The sequence below is a fragment of the Fistularia commersonii genome, chromosome 22, assembly GCF_037954325.1.
Source record: "Fistularia commersonii isolate RoL2024-O1a breed Wild chromosome 22, RoL_Fcom_v1.0, whole genome shotgun sequence".
In the NCBI taxonomy this organism is placed as follows: domain Eukaryota; kingdom Metazoa; phylum Chordata; class Actinopteri; order Syngnathiformes; family Fistulariidae; genus Fistularia; species Fistularia commersonii.
Window position 1 is genome coordinate 6,575,818 of NC_141305.1, and position 24,767 is coordinate 6,600,584.

At 40.7% G+C, this 24,767-nt stretch overlaps 1 protein-coding gene across 1 annotated transcript; it reads right to left on the reverse strand.

Annotated features, from left to right (window-relative positions):
* Positions 1–39: 39 nt before the first annotated feature.
* prkg2 (protein kinase cGMP-dependent 2) lies at positions 40–23,677 on the reverse strand. The gene is made up of 19 exons (XM_086169819.1): positions 23,602–23,677; positions 21,233–21,719; positions 19,731–19,897; positions 16,723–16,836; positions 15,088–15,193; positions 13,565–13,628; positions 11,503–11,580; positions 8,571–8,665; positions 7,818–7,886; positions 7,039–7,137; positions 5,869–6,019; positions 4,820–4,956; positions 3,917–4,006; positions 3,705–3,846; positions 3,113–3,276; positions 2,908–3,030; positions 2,291–2,353; positions 1,430–1,496; positions 40–640 (listed from the first exon to the last, which is right to left on the reverse strand). Exons 1-19 carry the CDS (start codon positions 23,657–23,659, stop codon positions 545–547), a joined length of 2,370 nt encoding a protein of 789 aa, XP_086025945.1. The 5' UTR covers positions 23,660–23,677; the 3' UTR covers positions 40–544.
* Positions 23,678–24,767: the final 1,090 nt, after the last annotated feature.

Below are 24,767 nucleotides of genomic sequence, written 5' to 3' on the forward strand. Positions count from 1 at the left end.
ATTCAATAATAACTGCAGATGGACACCAAAGTGTAAAACTATGACATAGTTTATTGAAAAATAATAATTATCTTTAGGAGGCGAAACAACAGCGGGATTTCCTGGTCAACCGGGTTCTCCCCTGCTCTCCATGCTCTCCATGCCTGGATTCTTCATGTTCTCCTGTCTGGGTTCCTCAGGTTCTCCGTCAGCAGACAAAAATAGTCAGTAGGTTCACCGAAGTCCGTATGAGAGGGTGAGCAGTGGGGCGTCTCTACGTGGTCCTGTCATTGACAGGTTGAACCCCACTTTTCAGGTAATGAACCCCATCCCGCCTCCACCTGGAGTTCATAAAACGTGATCCGGGTGTTTATCCCTACGCCTCCACCGGGCCCACTTCGTAATCTCCGAGCGGAAACTCCGAGAAAGATTTTCCCGCTCGATTGTCGTTTCCGCTCCCTCTTCTTCTTCTTCTTCTTCTTCGGAGCCGTCGAGGGAGGAAGGCGGGAGGGAGGAAGGAGGTGACAAAGAAATAAAAATAAAAACAGGGGAGGAAGTAGAGTTGTCAGAAGTCCACATCCCAGCCGGAAAGCTCCTCGGGGGGGTCGTCCTCGTCGGGGGGGTAGCTGTCGAAGTGGCTGTGGTCGTCCGGCCCGTGGACCTGCGGAGATGTGGCGCGGCCCAGGAGAACCCTTTCAGAAATGCACTGAATATATCAATCATAAATCGTCCCCTTCTTAAAGTAACTGCTAAAAATGCCAATTGTTTTTGCTCATATCATTGCTCATATTTTTTTCCCTAAATCTTATTCAATATGTCTGTTTTTTTTTTCTGAAAAACTTGAAAAAAATGACTTGATGAAAAAAATGTTGTTTTTTTTAAGAAAACAACAACATGATGGTTTAAAAAGGCAGTAGTTTCTCGACTTGCACTGTAAAATCAAGAGAAACTGAGTTGACCAGTAAACAAGCTCAGCAGGGAAGGGGAAAAAAACAAATAAAGGATATTTAGACAATAAGAAAATACATACATATTTTTAAAATGAATATTCCATTAAAATAATTACATTTGATATGAAATAAATGCATATAAATAAAAAAAAATCAAAACCATAAAATTAATAAATTGAATTCAAATAAACATAGACAGGAAATAAATTAATCCAATGGGAGAAAGGGATTTACGCAAAATAATAGCCGGGCATCCCTTGTGGAAAATCTCCAACAAATGACCAGCAAAAGAAAATTTCAGTTGCTTAAAAAAAAATCTGAGGAATAAGATTAAGAATTTTCAAGAACATCACTCGAAATAATAAAAAAAAAAAAAAAAAAAAGAAATGACAGCTTATGCTGCTGAAGAATTTTCAGTAGAATGAAAGGAAATCATAAGAATGTGGTTCCCTAATTTTCTACCAGCCAACGGCTTCCAGAAGGTTGAAGTCTGGACTCACGTCTGGTTTCAGGGGCGACGTCAGCGTCCGGGCCTTCAGTCCCTCCCAGCTGAAGCCCGTGAACCACCTGGCCAGGTCATTCACAACATTACAAACAGCTTAGAAAAAATTAAGTTAAAATTACTATTATTATTATGTTTAATTTGATTTTGATGATTATCATAATTTCATTTCTCTTTATGATTTATTGTTATTTGTAATTGATTTGTTTTTTAAGTCATTTGTATTTTATTCTTACTTTATTTGAAATGTTGTTTTGTTTATTTTATTTTATTTTATTATTTTATTAATGTTAATTCTATCTGTGTTTTGTTTTGATGTTTTATTTTATTTCAAATTCTTATTTGCTTTTTTTTCACTATTTCTAGTTCTTTTTTATGTTATCTTTCTCATTTTATTTCATGTTATTTTATTCCGTCTTTCATTTAACAAGGTTGCAGCCTTTAGGAGAATTTTAAACCCAAAATACCACCGTCTGAACCTTTCTAGAACATTCTGGATGTCAAATTTGAAACACGCCAACACATTGGTAACGCCTGGCGACATTTTTGTGGTTTTCTTGTGAAAAATATGTTCATTACTTCTCAGCAGGCGGTGCTGTATTCCCTGGGCAGCCTTTTAATTAACTGAAGAATTCGTTGTTTGGTGTTTATTATTTAAATGTGATAGGAGCGTCAGTCCTGACATTTCTCTTGAACCAAACAAATATTTCTTTAAATTCAATGGAAAATTGTAATTTTATTCTATTATTTCCTTTTTATTGGATGTTTCACATTTTGTTTGTTTGAGGGTACAGTTGGTCAATCCGTATCTTCGCTGACGATCATCCGCTGATTGTTAATCACATCAGTTTCCGCTCACCTGTGTTTCTTGATGTCGGTTATTCCGTTCTTCAGGTTCCCCAGTCGCTCCGACGGGTTCCGTCTGCGGAAACACAACAACCGCCGTTCCCAACCATTTGTTTTCCGCGCCTGAATAATCTGGAAAGGCTTGGAACTTCATTACGCATTGCATGAGGTGATCGGGGTTCTATACCCCGGATAATTGATTATTCACTTATCGATTGTAGATGCCTGTCGATAATAATATCAAGTTTTAAATCTGCAGCCCGACACTCCCCTGCTTATAGAATATTAATAATTCCAATTATTAATTTCCATTTATGTCATTTAATTTCCAGGTATTTTTATAGCAAATTTAAAACGTGATCATTTTTATTAATTCAATATGTAAAATAAAATAAAAATAATAAATTATCCATTTTATCAATGCTACAAATGATGATAAATAACTAATGTATTATTTAAATATATGAATTGAATATATGAATTATTGCATTAACAGCTACTACCGTAATATTAGTTCATTTCGATGTTTTGTTATGTTAGCAATATTAGCAATACCAATTAATGTTGTTATCTTTTTTTAATATTTATTTCGGTGATTTTGTTTTACCCCCCTCTCCGAGTGCCTCGTACTTGCACAGTTTCCGTATGAGGTCGTCGGGCCTCCTGGTGATTTTGCGAGGGAAGTCCATCTTCTCGATGCCCTTCAGGATGAAGGTGTATGTGGCCATCTGGTCGCTGCCGGAGAACGGCGGGCTGCGGGCGAGAGGGAGGCGCCGAGCGTGAGGGGGCGGGGCTACGGGCCAGATTTGGGGGGGGGGGTTTACGCAGGACCGACCTGCCCGTGAGAAGCTCGTACACCAGGATGCCGAGTGCCCAGAAGTCCACGCTGAAGTTGTGGCCCTTGTTGAGGATGATCTCGGGGGCCACGTACTCCGGCGTCCCGCAGAAAGTCCACGTCTTCTGGCCGCAGCGGATCTTCTTGGCGAAGCCGAAGTCCACCTGTGGAGGTAGAGTTTGAGCGAATCTGTTGATGACTGTTTGTCACTGACCCCCTCAAGGGCCGTGGGCGGAATGCGCCCCAGAACATTATTGACAACTAAAAAATAAAAAAAAAAAAGAATTAATTAAAAAATGAAAAAAATATTTTAAAGAAATTAATTAATTAATAATAATTTATTAGCAAAAAATAATAATGTATTAAAAATATCATAAAGTAATATTTGAAATATTAATAAGAGTCATGTCTGGAGGTTCTAGGTTCTCCATGTCATGGTGAATTCCTATCAAAATCTTCTTGTTGTTGCAACTTGATTTGATTTTCTTCACTTGAGGACATTTCACCCCTGATCCAAGAGGCTTCTTCAGTTCATTAAAAGGGATAAATCTGTTTTATAATCACTCATTGCAACATTTTTGCAGCGACACACCAGCTTGATGTATCCCTCGGCGTCTAGCATGAGGTTCTCGGGCTTCAGGTCTCGATACAGGACGCCTTTGCGATGCAGGTACTCGAAGGCCTCCGTCACGCAGCCCACGCAGAACTTGGCGGTCGGCTCGTCGAAGCTCCCCCTGGGGAGGAGAGCGCAGACGTCAGGCTTGCCGCGGCGGTAAAAAGTGGCGGCCGCACGTCGGACCCTACCGATCTCGGAGCAAACTCCAGATCTCCCCGCCCAGACAGGCCTCCAGCAGCATGTACACGTACTTGTCGTCCTTGAAGGTGCGGTACAACCTGCAGGGGTGAGAGGGGCGTCAGCTCCTCCTCTGCACATACATAATTCTCTACAAACTAACATTTAATGATTCTTATTTTTAGGCTGTGAAAGGATTCCTTTTTTTCTATGCTGAGTTTCAACTAAATCTTAATTAATCAGATTTTTTTTTTTTTTTTAATTACTAAATTTCAGTTTTTTTTTCAGGCATTTTGCTGATGAATCTAGATTTTTTTTAACCTGGTGAATGGTTTATTTATTTTATCTTTTTATATTCATGAGCATATGTGATGATTATTTGAAAGATATTTTTGATTATACATTATACATATATATATATATATATATATATATATATATATATTTGTTCCTTTTGATAGGTTTGATAGGTTTCTTCACAAAAAGGTTATTGGGACAATTTAATAGATAATAGGACTATATATATTTATTTTCATTTATTTATTTATTTTTCAATTTTGAGTTATAGCAATTGATAATAAAAGATGGTTTTATCTCAATTTTCAATTTCAATTGACATTATTTACATTATGGAGACAATTTTCAATTTTTTTTCCAAATGTTTTTTTATAGTTTTTTATAACATTTTTATTTTTTGGGATGGAAATTTGGCAGTTTTCAGCGTCATTTTAGTTTTGCATATATAGTTCAGCGTGTGAATAATTAACTTAATTAACTGTCATTTTTATCAATTTCATACTGTATTAATATTTGCAGGTGAGAAATGATGGTGTTTTTGTGCTGGATCAGATCATCCTCTGCATCCTCAGACGAAGAATGAACAGAATAAAACGGAAAAAAGTAAAAGTACTGACTTAACGATGAAGGGCGAGCGCGCCTCGGCCAGGATCCTCCTCTCGGAGTGGATGTGCTCCTCCTGCCGGTTCTCCACCACGTGCTTTTTCTTGATCACCTTGAGGGCAAACGTGACGTCCTTGCCTTTCACCCTGACCTGAGAGTGGCGAGAGGGAGGGGGGCAGGAAGTGACATCACAGTTGATGAAACGACGAGCGTTTCGTCTGAACCCTTTGACCCAAATATTCTGCATGTATATATGTGTATATATACGAAATATACACGGATCAATTTTCGGCCAGACAAATTTATGGTTTTGGATTATCAGGGTTAAAACCCCACCTTTTGCCACCAATGTCTGCTGTGATTGGCTCCACCCAACAAGGCGCAACGATGGTGTAGTGTTGTAGCGTAGCATTGTAGCATAGCGGCAGTCGTGCATAGTACTCAGCGTTGTTTACATCAATTTTCTCCTCTTGATACTCTTTTTTTTGCACTTTTTACATTAAATTAGCCCAGATTATGAATCCCAAGAGACTGAAAAGTGAGTGTTGCACTCGATCAGAAGAAGGAAATAATCGCTAAATATTAGCGTGGTGCTGGTGTTATAGATCTCGCCAAGCACTACGACATGGCTAAGTCAACCAACTGTACTGTCCTGAAGAGCAGAGAGTGGCTAATGAAACAAAAAGAGTGACTATGTTAGCAAAGTTTTTTTAAAAAGAATGTTTATGGAGGCTGGAGAACGCATAAATGGGGTTTATATCTCAATGGGAAAAATGAATTCGGTTCGAGTCGAAGAATTTAATTTGTAGGGCCGAAGCACATTTTTGGTGACCAGTCAGAGATCAGGGAGGTGGAGGTGGTTTTGGAATTGAGGTTGGATGTGGAGGTGAAGGCAGAGGTGGCGGTGGAAGCAAAGAGGGAGTTGGAGGTGATGCTGGAGTTGAAGGCAGAGGTGCAGGTACAGGTGTCAGTGTTGTCAATGGCCAAGATGGAGGCGAAGGTGGAGGCATAGGAGGAGGCGTAGATGTTGTGGAAGGTGGAGGTGAAGGTGGCTCCTCCTCACCAGCTCCACTCGGCCAAAGCCTCCGACCCCCAGCGTGGCGACGAGCTCCAGGTGGTCAAATGGCCTCGACGGAGGGAAGGACGACACCAGGTCCTTCAGCTGGACCACATCTGGAGGGAGAGGCTGGCTCTGGTGACGGGACAGAGACCTCCTGGTGGATGGATGGATGGATGGATGGATGGATGGATGGATGGATGGATGGATGGATGGAGAGAAGGGCAGAGGGATGGATGGATGGATGGATGGATGGATGGATGGATGGATGGATGGAGAGAGGCAGAGGGATGGATGGATGGATGGATGGATGGATGGATGGATGGAGAGAAGGGCAGAGGGATGGATGGATGGATGGATGGATGGATGGATGGATGGATGGATGGATGGATGGATGGATGGATGGAGAGAGGCAGAGGGATGGATGGATGGATGGATGGATGGATGGATGGATGGATGGAGAGAGGCAGAGGGATGGATGGATGGATGGATGGATGGATGGATGGATGGATGGATGGATGGATGGATGGATGGAGAGAAGGGCAGAGGGATGGATGGATGGATGGATGGATGGAGAGAGGCAGAGGGATGGATGGATGGATGGATGGATGGATGGATGGATGGATGGATGGATGGATGGATGGAGAGAGGCAGAGGGATGGATGGATGGATGGGTGGATGGATGGATGGATGGAGAGAAGGGCAGAGGGATGGATGGATGGATGGATGGATGGATGGATGGAGAGAGGCAGAGGGATGGATGGATGGATGGATGGATGGATGGATGGATGGATGGATGGATGGAAAGACAAACAAAAAAATGTAGCGATGGAAAAATAGACAAATGAAGAGAAACAAGGATGGAGAGATGGATGGACGGAGATATGGACAGATGGACGGTTGTATGTAGAGAGTGACGGACAGAGGGAGGGATGGAGTGATGGAGAGATGTGAAAATGGCAGATATTGTTTTCTGAAAGCACGGCAGCCCTTCCAGCCAGCAAAGGGTTAAACGTGAACCTGAGTCTTCAACCGCGGCGAACCAGCGCCCCCTGGAGGCTGACAGCAGAATTACAGCTCAGGTGTCGGCGCCGCACCCTCGAGCCGCAACCGGATTCAGACCAGCCTTCACTGCCTTTTTTTGTTTTGTTTTATTTTTCCACAGCGAGCACCTACTTGGCGTGCCTCTTCCTGTCGTCGCGGTCAAGCGTGGCCACGTAGCCTTGGAGGTACTTCTGCAGCTCCTCGAAGGTTCCGACCGTCTGATCAAATGTCCTGGGGGAGAAACAGCGAATGTACGTCAGCGGCTCCGGACATGGAGGGAGGTCATGTTTTCTACATAATCTGCAGGGAATACGCAGTAATTCAGTGGGATTACCGGGTTAAAAATCTCAGGAGGAAACTTTGTCAAACAATATTGATCATAATAATGGTATCTAAACACTCATTATTTTCTCTCATTTCGAATTGTAAGTTCTCATAACATAAAATGTTAAATATGTATAAAGTGAGTGTAATAATGGTGTAATCATTTAGTACGTTTATGCCCAAAATATAATTTAGACCGGTTTCTTGCTTCCTGTTTCACCAACTCCAACAAAGACTTCCAATCACGTATTTCTTTACATCTAATCCACAGTAGGTGTTACAGATCGCACAACTAGTCGACATTTTCGCTAGGACTGGTCACATTTTCAGGAGCCACATTAAGACAGGTTATGATTTTATATTCTCAAAGGATATAATTAACAAAATAAAAAAAAACCTTAATAAACAAGAAGTCAAGAAGGATATTTTAACCAGAAATTTTCACCTGTTTAAAACATCTGTTTTGGATTTTTGACCTTTTTAAAGATGTACAATAGCATATATGCAGCTACATGCTCCATTGTGTGTGTGTGTAGGTGCGTGTGTGTGTGTGTGTGTGAGTGTATCTCGAACAAAAGCGGCCTCACTCCCTGTCGATGACCAGGCACTCCACGCCGTTGTCGTCAGCGATGATGTTGGCCGACCGGACGTCCTCACTGGAAGAGACGGAAAGATGAGCATCAAGAAAATGTTGGCAGTGTCAGGAAGTGGTGACGCGACTGGTTATCAGAACAAAGAATAAAAGTCTTTAAATGCTTGTAAAAAGATCATATGTATCAATATTCCTACAGGTAAACAAAAAAACAAGTCACTGTATTTTAAGTAATTGCATTCATTCTTTCATTCAGGGTTCATGGAAAGGGGCGGAGCTAAGTCCAGGTGACCTGAGGGGCGGAGCTTAACCTGGACTGGTTGACATCTTAATACTTCGATTCAACCTTTTTTACTCACGCCGGTTTAAATCAGACATGTTCTAAAAAGTGTCCGATTATGTTCTGGTCTGATTTTCTAGTACTTTCATAATTCTAATTTTTTTTTTTTTTTTAATTCTTATTTTTTAATATATATATATTCTTATTTTTCATAAATATTACATTTTATCATAAATAATAACAATTTTTTTCCTACCATTTAATTCAGATTTGTAATTTACAGATATTTGTTATTACACTAATTTTGAAAATATTCAAATGATCACTCCACTCTAATTTTCCTTTTTTTAAATAAACATAACAAAAGAAAAAAAATAATCAGATCTACGCAACGCCAATGTAGAGTTTCAGCTCCGTCTGCATCGGCCACATGGTGGCGCTGTTTCTGAGCCGCTTATCTGCTGGTACCTGATCAGAGCTTTCTCCCCGAAATAGTCTCCCCTCTGCAGGGTGTTGATCAGCTGCGGCAGTTTGTGGGCCTCGGTGGTCTGAGTCACCTTCACCTGCACACAAACACACACACACACAAAAACATGACCCGATTGGTACGTCCCACCACAACCCCCCTGTTATTAATGACTGGTCCTGTAAAAAGGGTTTCTCTGAAACATCTCAAATACAGAAGGAGCCAATCACAGCTTATGAGCCAATCACAGCTTATGCTGCGAGTCAATCATGGCAGCCAAATATGGACACATTCATTCATCTCACTTGCACCTATGGACAATCTGAAGACTTAAATGAACCTACTGACTGCTTTTGGACAGATGGAGGAAGACAGAGAACCTGTAGAGAACCCGAGCAGGAGAGCATGGCGACCCTAATTTACCATTGTGTTAGAACATGGAACCTTCTTGAATTTGAAGTTGATGCTGGTGGTCACTGGCCAATCGCAATGCTCAGCACATGATAGCTCATGGTTATTAACAGGAACCGTGAGATAACCATCCCATGGCGAGACCTTGTACCCTTAAACTCCTCGAGCCCTCGAACCTCCAAAACAAAAGTTTCCTGCGATGCCAACTTTATTTGGAAGTACTAACATTTTTAAAAATGTGATTATGAGAGTATAAGGTGTCAGATATCTTAAGTATATCAGCGTCTCATCAACGAAAAAAAGCAATTTGTCAGTTTATTCCCACGTAGGAGGATCCAGACTCAAAATCCTGTCCACCAACGATGCCCCCAGGGGTGAAACAAGCAAATTTCAAGACAAAAAATCAGAACAAAGTCAGAGGTAAAATAAATTAATATCCTGGAGTTTGGAAAAAACATCTCAGCAGGGGTTTGCGATAGATTTCTGGGCGGCTTAGGATCACATATGAGCTGCCTGTTTCCTAGCTGGTCCTGAGATGCTTCAAAATAAATGGGGGGAATAGCGTCAGAAAATTGCTTATCTTTGGTGCGACTGCCGAATGAACCCAGATGAGTCGGAGATTAAATACGTAAAATTCTCCTGCATTGCCTCGCCCCCTGGACAAGGCTTGGAAACCCAGTAAGCGTCCCTGATGGAGGTGCAACCCTCCATTGGTTGTTCCTCGGAGCTGTGAGGAGCGTTGGGATGGCGGCTGCAGCGGCCGACGTCCTGTTTGACCCCGGCGACCCCTCGCTTCCATTGTTTTTTTTTCTGGTGGCAGCCGGATCCCCTTCCCGCTCAAGGGTCCGGGGTCGGGGAGGGGAGTCGTTTCCTGCATTAGCCCCCGTTCCCCCCTAAACCACATGTGCTGATGTCTCACTCGGGTTCATAATGGCATTTTAAAAGTCCCCTGTGGACGCCGGCCACCCCCACCCCCCCTTCACCCTTCTCCCCCATCCTCCTCGCACCCCAGTGTCGGGTTGCCGGCTTTTCAGGCAAATGGCCAGTGACTCATAAACACACGCACAAAAGTCCCAAGACCCACGTGTGATTCTTACCCATTGTTTGGCAAGAGGCCATAACGGCCTCTTTTGGCAAGATATCCTCCGGTTAGTCGACGCACATAAAATTCAGTTCTTCAAACACGGATGGTTTTCGAGGACAGTTGTGCAGAATTCATGAATTTTGACTTCAGGGTGGGGTTTTTTGTTGTGAATATTTCAGAAATCCATCAATTCCTGCAGAAAATTTTGGCCCGCAAAAAAGTACTCACGCTAGCTGGTAGTTAGCATGGTTGGCAAAATTGTATTTTTTGCATGAGGTTCTAGCTCATTATCACACCCCGGATAACTTAGCATTATGCAGCGCTCCTCTAGCCTGCTAGGTGGTGAAGAAAATTAAATTTAAATACAAAACCATCATTGAAATTGTCAGGCAGATCAGATGGAGAGCTTATATGCAGATACCACCAGGACAGTAATGTAGTTGATATCTACTAGCTGACAGTGACAGAAAGGGAGCTCGCTGCTGGCATTGACGTGGAAATTGTGGCACTCTGAGCTTTGCGTACTTTAACATTAGCAAGGCAGATGTTTTCTGATTAGTTTTGCCGTGTGGAGGGACACGGATTCAGTCAGGGGTGCGCAATCGGGGGGTCTGACGGAAGAAAAAACCTTAAACAAGCGTTTTTGAAAAGGTTACGAGTGGTAGAAGAGCTTGCAGGATGATCCGCGTACAGGGAGTCATTTGTTAGCTAATCACTTATCCGTGGACTGGATTACGCAAAATCTAGCCGTCAGGAGTCTTGGTGAAATGGCCGAACATGAGGAACCCTGCTCAGGGGGGACCTCACGAAATGTGACGCTGAGAAAAGAACATCAGGTTAAAGCGGCGTCCCTCTTGAAGAGGCTTGGTTGAATCTGCCCTGGTCAAGGATTAGCTTTATCTTTGTCAGAAAGGGATTGGGGCTAATGTGGGTCTTTGTTGGAAACTCGTGACAAAGAAAAAAAAATCTGAAAAAATTAACTAAACAGAATTCAATTTATATAAATGGGTCTCCCAGGTGTTATTCAGCCGTTTTGTTCTCGTCGTGGTGGTATTTTTATTCGGCATATTCTCCTATTATATCCTTAAATGTATCCTCGGCTTCGTTAGCAGGCTCATCTGAGGGTTACGCCGTTAGCGTTAGCTGGAGCTGAAGATAATCCAGGCTGACGACCAGGACGAGGGGCGGGGTTTCATCGAAGGAGGGTCACCTGTCAATCACTTCGATTTCCACACTCTTCCTCTTCATAATCAATTCGACTAATCACTGAGCACTTTTTTGCGAGCTAGCAACAGCGCTAACCACTGCGTTAGCTGAAGGCTAAAAAGAAGCATTGTGATGTCTTTGATTTTATTTTGATTTTTTTCATGCGAATTGATGACAAAACACTTTTCCCCATCAATGAACAAAATTTTAAACTGTTACCAATGTGTCAGTACCTTTCCTTGTGCGATGATGTAGAAGGTGCTTCCTTCCTCTCCCTCCCGGATGACGTATTCTCCTTTGTCATAGTATTCCTGATGTGGGGTTGAGGAGAGCAGTCAGAACGGAAGCGGCACATTGATCGATTCCTATTTTATAACCATTGATTCGGCCCGTTCCTAGTATCAATCTCCCCCCCCCCCCTCCCGGAGGATGGGTTGGTTCAGTCCACAGGAGCTGTAACAAGGCCCTAATGAAATATAGATTAGAAGCCGCCGAAGCTGCCGTGCGATGTGACCGTTTCTCCAAAAATTCCGCCGTTTCACCTCCAGAACATCTCGGAAAGGAAAAGTGTCACGTTTTGTCATCGAACGCGCCCGCTGAAGAATTGCATTTAAATCCTTATTCTCCTCAGAGCCACCGTCTCTAAAGTGTACAAAAAGTGTTGGAAAACTTTATTTCCATCTTCTGCTTCTTCTTCTTCACAGCATCTCCGCAGCGGCGGTCCCAAAAAACAGTAACAAGCATGTACTGTAGTACTATAGTAGGACTAGTACTGTAGTATAGTATTACCTTGACTTACAAGTTTATTTTGTCCCGTGACCAAGTTCATAACTCAGTTTGCTCGTATATCAAAAAATATCTCCTCATTAAAATGAATTGAAATGCTATTAATCTGTTCCAACACCACGTTTTTGTTGTGTGTTTTTAAATAAGAAAATGTACTCTACAAATAACAATTCATAAATGAAAAATAATGATACAGAGGGAGGAGAATGTAAAGAAATAAACTGGTTTAATTAAGTGTATTTTCATTTGGTGCTAAATTGGAACTTACGTACTACACACTTAAGGCTGCAATGTATTGCTTCACTTAACTAGCATGCTATGCTATACTTTATTGCTAAAATTAATTTAGCGACGGAGTGAATGTCAATCCTCTTTTTAAAATAATCCGCGAATGGCTTTGAGAGACTCTTCCGATGCCTCGTCCGTTGACGTTCCCGCCGTCTGCTACATCACATCTACATCAAGCGTTCTCTCAGATGATGCTCTTGGTCACGGTATCTCAGCAAAGACAACTTCTCCATCTCTTCACAGAAAAGTCCACATGTTGAGTGTCCACGGGCTCCCAGAGGCACCATTTCACGCACAGCCATGTAAGTGTCAAACACGAATCTCGCCTCGGATCATAAAACAAAAAAAAAAATCATCCGAGTAACGGCTCGTATCTCGGAAAAATTCGTATGTCGAGGCGCTCGTAAGTCAAAGTTCCACTATACTGTGGTACTTTTGTAGTACTAGTAGTACTGTAGTGCTAGTGTAGCGTTAATGTCGTACTGTGAGTCCCGCCATTTAAGATTTTTAGTTCCGGCGTCTGATCGGTGTTTATGGGATGCGGGTTCGTTTTCGGACATCGAGCTCAAACGGAGGTACTCTCACGCACACACACACCCATGAACGAGACGCTCCACAATTATCCGGAGGATTCTGATGAACATCTGCGCCCCTATTGGGTTACAGCGGACCCCCTCCAATCCCAGGGGAGGTAACAGAATTCTCTCGTATAGAATCCATCGGGCCCGGAGCGGCGACGGCGAGGAACGTCCTTGAAGACGCTGAGATCTGCTGTTTTTTTTTTTTTTTTTCCGACCCCGTTTTCTCTTTCGCCCTCTGAAACACGACGCTCTCAACCCACGCCGTCGCCTCACACACACACACATGCACGCACCGCTTCAACCTGTCACTCGCACATCTTTAAGAAATCACTCCGTTCCTCCCATTTGGATAAACACTTTCTGGGGCCCCGGTCAAATAATTACGGTAACAATATACAGCACACGGCGATGACAGGAATAATGTCGGCCCCTGTTCGTCAACAAGGTAATTTCGCCGCTATCCTGCCAACCGGGGGGCCAAAGGAATACGCTGACACGACCAAACGCTAATGATATTTTGACAGCAGCTATCTACGACACCGCCGATTGCGCAACGCCTGACGGAAAACAACGAAAAATTCGAGTCGTCCCGCAAGTTTAATTAAAAGACAGAAAAGTCGTTTGAAAAAAAAAAACTTACCACTTCCAGGCAGTCGACTATTTTGCTGAGCTTGTCCTCGGGTAGATTCGCCAGGAGCGACACGCTGACAGAACAAGACAAAACGCAGACGGTGAATGTGTGTGATTGTTATAACAAAAACGTGCGGTTCAAACCATGACGACATTTAGCGTGCGCGCCGCCCTGGTAGTCGTAAAGTATTAATGCCAACTTTTATAAAATTCCACGGATCAACCTGGGCAGCAATTCATCTTATTTAACAGTGTTTTGACGGGCGTTGTCATTTCAGCCTTGAGCTGCCGGATCGCGCCAACGGCATCAAATCGTGGTTCACGCGGCGACCGGGGTGAAACCAACCGCTGCTAAGGGTTGGGTAACACAAACTCCGAGTTGAATTCAGGCTGCGCAATTGCTTTGTAAAGACCGGGGTTCAAAACTGCGCAGTTAACTTTAGGCGAGGTAAATTGCTTGGTTTAGTTTAAGCTAAAGCGGAGTAGCGGCAAGCTCCTCAACTGCTACTAAGTTTAAGGCTGAACATGTTACTTTTGGGTTGCAGGGTTATGTTTAGGCTACAAAATTTTCTTGGTTAAGTTGAAGTGAAACAAGTAGGGTTTGAGGTTAAGCTATCAAAGTGATCAAGGTTAAGGGTATACTAAACCAGTTAGCATTAGCTTTGGACTACTAAACTGCTCAGCTAAGTTTAGGCTAAAACAGATACATTTACAGGACAATCAAAGGCTACCGAAATTACTTGGTTAAGTTGAGGCTAAGTTGAGACTATAAAAAATATTTAGTTTAGGTTATGCTAATCCAATTAGGGTTAGCTTTAGGCTACTCAGCTGCTCACGTAAATTTAGGCTAAACAGGTTATGTTTAGGTTGAGGGAATCAAACTGCACAATTTTGCTTTGTACAGATATTACTTCGTTAAGTTTAGGCAAAGCATGTTCGGTTTGGGTTTAAGCTACCATACTGCTTGGTCAAGATTAGGTTAGATGAAATACTTGGGTGCTTAGGCTTAACAAGTAACAAGTAACAAGTAACAAGGTACCTGTTCGGTTAAGTTTAAACTAGACAAAATACTTGGTTAAGTTAAGATAGACTGAGATTTAGGTTTTATTTTAACAAATGACTTAATTTGTGCTAAATATTTAGGCTACTGGCTGGACTGCTAGATTAAATGTAAGAATTTTTTTTTTTACTTTGTCAGGTTGAAGTTCAGAAAGTTAGGTTTAGGTTCTTTACTACCAAACTGTCAGGTTAAGTTTAGGCTACAAATATTACCTGGTTCAATTTAGGCTGTGTTGTTTGAACATAAAACTCTGCTCATAGTTGGAATAAATAATGTACCTGGTAAAGTCTCATCAACTAAACTACTTATTTAGGTTTGGGCCACATTAATATTTGGGTAAATTAATTCTCAACAAATACGTGGTTAGATTTTTGAAGCGCAAATACTAACAAACTCCCAGTCAAGTTACGGCTAACTCCAAGCTCAGCAGGAAGAGGCGATGCAGTGGTGGGAGGGGACCTTCAGGCGCTGACCTTCGCAGGAAGTTGCGGTGCTGGTCGTGTCTCATCTCCGCCGTTCTCCTCATGATGTTCTGAAAGACCTCACGATCCAAAGCCCAGGTCCGGACCTTGTTTGCCGCTGCGAAGGCAGATACACATTTACATTTTGCCCAGGTTATGAAAGGCTTTTATTTTGAGGTATTTATAAAAGTATTAACAAAAAATGTTCTGGTTATCTTTGAATTGTCCCGAATGACATCTGCCAATTTCAATTTAAAAATCAACATATTTCATTGATACAGTATTATGATAAATATTAATATATAATCAGTTTGTTAATCTGATATTTTGGTCATTTCAAATTCTTGCACATTCATATAACTGTTGTGATAGACTTAAGGGTGTTTTGACTGGTTTAGATAGCAGCTAGAAGAGAAATAGATTCCCATTTTTTATTTTGGCTGAATTTCTTCTCATGTCTTTCAGCCTACAGTTTCTTGTATCTTTTTGCCATTTTTTATTTTATTTTTTTCATTCATTTACTTCTACTTTGATATCTATCAATACTTTTTATCATTTTTATCACAGTCATTTTGATATTTCCTTTATCTGATTATTTTCCAACCCATATGGATCCAACATAAAAACAATATTTTTATTTTTATTTTTATTTTTATTTTCATTTTTCATCGATGTTAATCTGTGATTAACTAACTCCACTTGGCACCTTTTGAAAATCTCTCCCAGCAAGTAAACAGGGCAAGGGAATGCGGCATCGACCGGGATCATCCTGTTACGTAATACCGGCGCTCCGACGCCACGTTCAATTTGAGGGCGGCAGCAGGGACTTTATCTCCAAAACATCTCCCATGTGCTGTCCCTCTCATGGGCTCGTTCCTGATCCCATCCATCCGCCTCACTCCCAAAGAGGACCTCAACATCTCCATCTCCATCTCTGCTTCCTGTCTTCCTCATCTTCCTTTTCCTTCTAATTTTTTTTCTTGTTGGGAATCAAACCCGATCACCAATACACACATTTGTCATCTTTTATGATATATATTTATTGAAAATCTTTTCTTATAGCTGGGTTCGACCTTTTCATCTTGGTGTCCACATTATTTTTCTTTTTTACTGTGTGTTCTTTTCAGCCTAAATAAGTCCTTTTTTTATGGAGCATTTTGTACTGTTAGTACGGTAAAGCCTTGAGAATAAGAGGTAAATATAGAAGGTGACAAAAATAGCCGTTCTTTGCTAACTCAAAGCAGCAGGATCGTTTGGGACTAAATTAGAAGCAGTGAGAAAAAAAAAACTAAAAACAACTGTTTATCTTTTTTTTTAATTCCAAAAAGCGAATCCGGATAAAAGTCTGACTTTTTTTTTCACCTGGTCTAAAAAAAAAAAAAAATCAGGTTATTATAAGAGTTTTACTCAAATCTGCCAAACACAAAGGCGTTCTTTTTCCCCCCAAAACTGCAGCTAATTAAAGTCTCATAGACTAAGGCCGGGTATGGCTGAGTATCAAAACAAGGACTTGTCATAGGTAGGAGGCCCAGGATGTCCCCTGCCCCTGTTTGGGTGAGGTCAAAGGTCACAAGACTCTCTACATGCTTGTGTGCATGTGTGTGTGTGTGTGTGTGTGTGTGTGTGTGTGCTACATCTCACATTTACCTCTGACCGAAGCCGTGCGTGTGCAGTTGTAGAGGATGGCGAGCTCGCCGAACGTGGTGCCGACCGCTATCGACGTGAGCAGCTTGTTCTGCTGAAACACATCCAGCTTCCCGTCTGCGTGGACACACGCACACACGCACACACACACACACACACACACAAACACACACATACACACACACTAAATAAGGACAATCAATGCCTGGTTTATTGTCACATTCGGGGACACGGACCGAGCAATGGAACACACACAAACATACACATACACACACACACTTGCCACAGGTCAAAGAATCAGATGTCATTTACATATTATACTGGTCACTTAGGAAATGATGGTAATAACTTGATAATAACTACTGCTGGTCTGTGGCCTCTTTACTACAATGTCAGAGAAATCACACAAAGTAGAGACAAGAAAAATGAAAAAAAAAAATGAACATACATATATATATATATATATATATATATACATATATATATATATATATATATATATATATATACACCTTTATACATACACATGTATGTATTCAATGTTTGCGGCGACCAAGTCCATTCTGAATACATTTCCTGTATATATATGTATATATATAAAATATGTTTATTTGCTATATATAAATAAATATATACTGTATATATATATATATATTTATATATGGACACAGACACATGCAACATAATATAAACAAATGGTGAAAAAGGAAAAAAGTGATATATTGTAAAACCCTGAAAGACGGTTGCTTCAACTTCAATAAATACATCAATCAATTAAAACAATGAAAAAATTAGCTAAACAAATTTGTCAATAAAAAAGGGAATATCATACTTATATTACATTATGTGTATATATGTTTTACTATTATTATTCTTCATGTGCTATCATTATATTGTTTATTTATTATCATCTTATCATCACCATAATTTTCTCTTCAAATATTGTATATTTATATATACATGACAGTGTCAGATATTTGGGTATATAATACATGTATGTATAAGGATATGGATATACTTATATGCATATGGGTATGTACATGTATGTGTGTGTGTGTGTGTGTGTGTGTGTGTGTGTTCATCCTTGGCAAACCAAAAACAGAAAAACAAACATATTGTTGTTTTAAGCTTTAAATGAAAATAACACAGGGTTTCTGGTCCTGGATCAGAGTCCAGATCCTGGATCAGAGTTCTGGTTCTGCGGCTGATAAACAGATAACTAGATCTTGAGGTGAATAAACACCAGACAAACACGGGCTGCTACTGCTCCTCCATTTTTTTTTTCCCCCGGCAGCTCTGTCTGGTGCACTTGCCACGACACACACACGCAAACACACACACACACACACACACACACGTGTCCAAATTTAACTTAGAGGTTCGGCTGCCAGGAGCTGGTGAACCAGAGGAATTTCTGTCGGGCTCACCTGCCAAGGATACTTTTCGCCCGCCAAAATAATTACAGTCTACATTTTTCACCGAGTGGCGTCCAAATCCAGGGAGGAGAAAGAAACGGCTACAAAGCTTTTTTTTTTTTTTTTGACAAAGAGCTCAGATGTTGATTTGTTTTGAGTGAAACCAATCAGGAGAGCTTTGATTTGATTGGCTCTGGTTCTGGGAAGCCGGCGCCGAGAAGCATTCACGTTGAACGCGGCAGGTGGCGGCCGGCTCCTTCTGCCAGCTGTTATTGTCCAAATCCGGCAGTTCGGCGGACGTCGCCGCCTACTGGCCATACTGGCGTCATGCTGGAATGAGCCGTCACTGATGAATATGTTTACTTTATCATTTTTATGAGGTTTTTCCAACATAAAACACCAGTTGGAACACCGGCCCCTTTTTCCTTCATTAGGAAAGTCAGGATTTGTGGGCAGTGTGTGTGTGTGTGTGTGTGGGCGTGTATCAGGGTGTCAAAGTGGCTAAAACAAATGGGGATTTGATGCAAGATGATCCTGGTGCAGGTGCTAGCTGTCCTAGCGGTTGAACCACAGAACTGCAGTTGTCATTGGGCCCAAGTAAAAAAAAAAAAAAAAAACACGCCTGGTGCGATTTGTTTGGTCTGAAACAAAATGTTTCACTTCATTTCATTGAGTGGACAGCTAAATGTTAGCTGCAGAGGTTTTGTAGGGTCCTTGACAAGACCCAAGTATCCAAGGATTATTTGGCACCCTGTGACACTGACCAATCGTCGGTCGTCTTTAAAGAGCCAAATCTGAACAACGCTGAGCTAAAGGATCAAGAAACCGAAAAAAAAAAAAAGTTTTTGGAAGGTTTAAAATTTGTCCCTTCAGACCCCGAGTTGCCCATTTTTCCCTAAAAACCAAACTGCTGACATGTTGCCGACTGAGTTAACCTGTAACGCTAATGTCTCCCTGCTAATGCTAATGCTAAATGCTAAAAATCACAGAAAATTTACTGTTGAGGCTACAGACATGAATCAGATTTTGCATTATTTCCCTTTGGCGCTGTTCTTGATCAGACAGCAAAATTGTTTGGTGAATTTAGCGAAAAATTCTCAATGCAAAAGCTAAATTTTTGAAGCTAACTTTGTTCACAAAATACAGAAAAGGACAAATGATGCTAATGCTAAACAACCAGTACATTGTCCAACATGTTTTTGACAATCCAACCTGATCAAACTGATGATTATTCTTTCAGAATTTCTCGACAGGCTGTGACATCGTGTCACATTGTGCTTTTTTTTAGCATTTTAGCTTCGTTTCATTTTGAAAAGCTTCCCTCTTATGATTTAATTATAAGAGGGATGTCAGACGATCACCTGTCAGATGATCTGTCCTGTTAAACACTTCCTGTTTGACACCTTGTCCGACCAAGTAGCATTTAGCTTACTTTGCTCGTCTTTGTTTGTTCGCCTGCCTTTTTTTGTCCTTATTTTTTTTCTTATCTGTCGCCACAGAATCATCCAAGTCTAATTTGTCAAGGCATCAGATCCACTTCCATTTCCTGTTGCTAAGCTAAACCAGAAGCGAATTACGTCGGGGTGGATATGGTACCTGCCAGGACGAAGAGGTGGTTGCCGGGTTCTCCCTGCTTGACGACATACTCCCCCTGATGGTACGTGCACTCGTACATGCACTCCACCATGTCCTTGACCTGCTGCAGCTCCAGGCGCTTCAGGTACTGGTTCCTGTTCAGGGCGTCGGTCAGCAGCTTCTTCAGGCTGTCATGACAACAATGGCGGCAGGAGCCATGTTATGGTTGTCGCCATGGAGATGGGGAAGGGGGCATATATATACATATATATATATATATATACACACACACATAAATATATATATGTATGCCCCCTCCCCGTATATATACATATATATATATATATATATATACACACACACATAAATATATATATGTATGCCCCCTCCCCGTATATATATATATATATATATATATATATATATATATATATATATATATATATATATATATATATATATATATATATATACACACATATATATACATATATATGCATATATGTAAAGACCGGGAGTTGAGGAACCATATGAATATAAAGATTCTCAAAGAGAACCGAAAGAACAAATGAAAAGAGGTCGTGCGACAAAAAGCAGCATTATATTATGACAGGTAGATCAAATATCACAAAATTAAAGTACTTAAAATGGAAGTAATACTTGGGTACCCATTGCCTCGTCCATTCATTTACTCCAGCCTGCAGCGTGTGCTGCGGCGGGCAGGAGCCAATCACAGCGTTCATTGGAGGTGACAGACCGGATTTTACCGGACGAGCCACCTGGAAATCACATAGTCCACTATCCAATCATTCAATATGGATTGATTAGCTAAAGGAGCTAGTGAACTCTATTCAATTTCATTGAGGCTGATTGATTGATTGATTGATTGATTGATTGATTGATTGATTGATCAACTGATTGGCTGGTTGGTTGATTGGTTGATTGGTTGATTGATTTGCTCTTAATAGTTGGTTGGTTGACTGATTGATTGATAGATTGATGTTTGTTTTATGATTGATTGATAGATTGATGTTTGTTTTATGATAGATTGATTGATTGATTGATTGATTGATTGATTGATTGATTGATTGGCTCTTAATGGTTAGTTGACTGATTGATTGCTTGCTTGCTTGATTGATTGATTGATTGATTGATTGATTGATTGATTGATTGATGGTTGGTTGTTTTTTTGATTGTTTGATTGATCTATTGATTGATTGATTGATTGTTGGTTAGTTTGTTGATTTATTTATTGATTGATCGATTGATTGGTTTAATTGCTGGTTGATTGAGTGATAGATTGAATGATTGATTGATTGTTGTACCGCACAGTAGAACATTTGAAAGGAATACTAGCTTTTTCTATGATCAGTATTCACATTCATTCATCCACTCAATCATTTTCTGATAGAGGGGCAGTAGCCAATCCCATTCGTCCTTTCCACGAAAGGCGGGTTTTAACATTCGCCACATTTCGCAGAACCGCGGAACCCGAGAGACTCCGACGTCCGACCTCCTCTCACCTGGCGTCCTTGGGGACCCGGGCCTTGTCGAAGGAGAACCTGGGGAGGCCGCCGGAGTCGTAGGTCCTGGAGGTGGGCTCGGCCGACACCCCCGCCTTGGCGCCCCTCCTCCGGTTCAGCGTCTCCTTGATGCGGAGGCTCAGGTTTGGACTGCTCCTGCTGGCGTTCTTGGACGACCCGCCTTGGTTCCTCCCGGCCTCCTGCGCCTTGGCCGGCTGGGCGCACTTGCTCCGCAGCTGTTCGCCGAGCTCGGCCAGCGCCAGCGTCCGATTGGCCAGCTGCTCCTGGAGGCACCCGATCTGCCGCTCCTTAACCCGAAGCTCCTCGTCCTTCCTCTTCACCTCCCGCTCCAGCTCCTCCAGCCGGGCCCTCAGGGTGTCCGGCGACGAGTCCTTGCAGCCGCCGGGGCCCTTGTGGGCGGAGCCGTTGGCGGCGTCGGGGTGCTTGTGACGTCTGGGTTTCACCGAGCCGTTTCCCATCGCCTCACCTGCAGAGACCACAGCTCTGAGATCCAGCTGCTCCCTCTCATTGGGATGATCGGGTGACGTAATATATCTTGGTTATCATACGGTGATTACACATGCTTCACCTATTCATCCGTCCGTCCGTCTTCCCAGGGGCGCCGGGAGGAGACCCCGGGGGCTGACGGAGGGAGGAGGAGGAGGAGGAATGTTCCAGTAAGAATGAGGAGCGACCGGGGAGAGAGTCATTTATTATTCAGGAGGAAGGAAGTGTCAGATTACATCAACGGTCTCTCCCTGCTCATCCACCTCCTGCTCATCCTCCATAATCACACTGCAAATTCATTTCTTTCTCCTGTTTTTTTTCTTTTTCTTATTTTCCATTAATATATATTTTTTAATTTCATTGTGATCTAAATTTCTAAAAAAAAAAAAAGAAAAAGAAAAAAAAAATCAATCTCCAATATGGAGAGGCTTGTAGTTATGTTTTTTATCTTTTGTTTATCTTGGATTAAAAATAGAAAGAAAATGTTTATCAAGGGGATTTTTAAATATAATTTTCTAGGAGAATCTGAGGGAATTTTGAGAACGATTTTCCTGTCTTAAAAAAAGGTTTCAAGTTAATTTCATGCTGATATGTTTTATTTTCATTTTATAAACCCATTTATTTATTAAAGGTAAATTCCTGCTATTTTTTTCTTGCCATTTTCTTGCACATTTTTTTGTTTTCATTTATTGTTTTTTTCTGGATAATTATTTGGAGTATATGCAAATATGATTTGGTTCCTGTTAGATATTCTTTTTTCTTTTAATAAATTTCTTATAGAAATTGTTTTGAAATAATTTTCATGCTGATTTTTCCTAAAATACCCCAAGAGTTTTCAAATTATTATTTGCAAATTTTGTTAGCAATTTGTGGCTATTGTTTTTCCATTTTCATTTATTTATTTATCCATTGGAGGTAAATATTTCCTTTTTTCATGCAGATTTTGCATGTTCATTTATTGGATTATCTTCTTGCGAATGATCTAAATTATTTGCAGGTTGGTTTAGTTCCTGTCAGATGTTGTTAAAATTAATATTGTTTTTGTTTTTGTATTTTTGTTAATAGAATTTGTTTTCAAATCTTTTTCTCAGTGACCTATTTCCCAAAGTCCTCCCTGAATTGCTGGCTAAATTTTCTGTATTCTTCTCTGCCTTTGCTATGATGTTCTTATTTTTAACAAACGCAGTTCGCAATCTGTAACTGTGTAATTTCCATTTTGTTTATTTATTTACTTCATGGGGATAAATATTCTCTTTATTTTCTCGCCATTCTTTCCTTCATCTGTTCCGGACTTTGCATGTTCATTTATCAGATTATCTTCTGACTAATATTATTTGTTTTTTTGAATTAGATTTCCATTTCCTTTTTTTAAATGTAATTTCTAACAGAATCCAGAATTTTTTTAGAACATTTCTTTCCAGCAAAATGTGATGGATTTCACTTTTGAGTTTGTTATTTCTTTAAGCAAACATAGTTTTACCATGTATTTGTTTGTCTGTTTGTTATTTCACAAACTTTCCCATAATATATTTTCTTATTATTATTATTATAATTTTTCCTCCCCCGTGGATAATATCTCGCGGTCAAAGGTCACACGCAGAACAATCCTGTTTCTGTGGCCTCCGTGTCCGAGCGACGCGCACACGCTCCCACGCACGCAGCTACGCGCACACGCATTCCTCCTCGGGCACGCCCGTCGCGGACGGGGATGCTCGCCGTTTCAAAACTCTGGTAAATAAAAACACGGAAGGATCGAAGCGCTCTGAGATGTTATTTTTACTTATTTATCTTCTTGTGTCCGACAAAGTGCACGGCGGAAGTTGCACCCCCTGCACCGGAAGTTTAAAAAAGCCGTTCTTTACCTGCTGCGCGTCCGTGGGTGTCGTTGCGTGGAAGCACCGAGCGGATCCTCTCCTGCATCCTCCGCCTGCTCGCTCCGCTCACGGGGCGGTGCGCGTTCACGCGTGCGCACAACCTCGGTGCGATCGTGTGTGCGTGCGTGCGTGCGTGTGCGTCGTGACACGACCGCGCCTCGAGTGAACGTTCGTCCCACGGGACGCCTGACGCCCCGGTGACGTCAACGGCTTTCTGGATAATAACGATGATTATACTGACAGGAACAATAATAATTAAAAGTCATAATAATACTCCTACTAATAATAGTAATGATAATATTACTAATACCACTATTACTACCACTACTACGACAAATAACAATAATAATAATAATAATGATGATGATTACCATTATTATTACTATTATTATTATTATGATTATGATTATCATAATTATGATAATCATAATAATCATAATCATAATGTTTGTGAAGATGTAATGATGGTACTTGTGAAAGTAATAGTATGTTAATGGTAATGCTGATAATGATATTGATATATATTATAGTTATAATGATAATAATAACGGTTGTGAAGATGATAATGAAAATAGTGATATTTATGAAAGTAAAAGCATGTTAATGGTGATGCTCATAATATATACATATATTATAGATATAATAATAATAGTAATGTTTGTGAAGATGGTAATAATACTTGTGAAAGTAATAGTATGTTAATGGTGATGCTGATAATGATATTGATATGTCATAGTTATAATAATTATAATAATTATAATAACGGTTGTGAAAATGGTAATGAAAATAATAATATTTATGAAGGTAAGAGTATGTTAATGGTGATGCGGATAATATATACCTATATATTATAGATAGAATAGTAATAGTAACGTTTGTGAAGATGGTAATGATGACAATAATAATACTTGTGAAAGTAATAGTATGTTAATGGTGATGCTGATAATAATATTGACATACATGATGGATATCATAATTGTAATATTGATAATTATTATTACTATAACGTTTGTGAAGATGGTAATGATAATAATAATACTTATTAAAGTAATAGCATGTTGATGCCAATAATGATAACAAAACTTGTTAATAATGATTCTGATACTAAGAATAGTAGTAAAGATCAATTACCAATACAAATAATGATGCTGATA

Excerpts from the sequence above, each read along its gene's own strand:
- prkg2 (XM_086169819.1), bottom strand. The coding sequence starts at position 23,659 with ATGCAGGAGAGGATCCGCTCGGTGCTTCCACGCAACGACACCCACGGA. Across the intron at positions 7,887-8,570 it reads GGGGAGAAAGCTCTGATCAG|TGAGGACGTCCGGTCGGCCA; the intron begins GTACCAGCAGAT and ends CGTCTCTTCCAG. Across the intron at positions 3,277-3,704 it reads CCGAGGGATACATCAAGCTG|GTGGACTTCGGCTTCGCCAA; the intron begins GTGTGTCGCTGC and ends CTACCTCCACAG.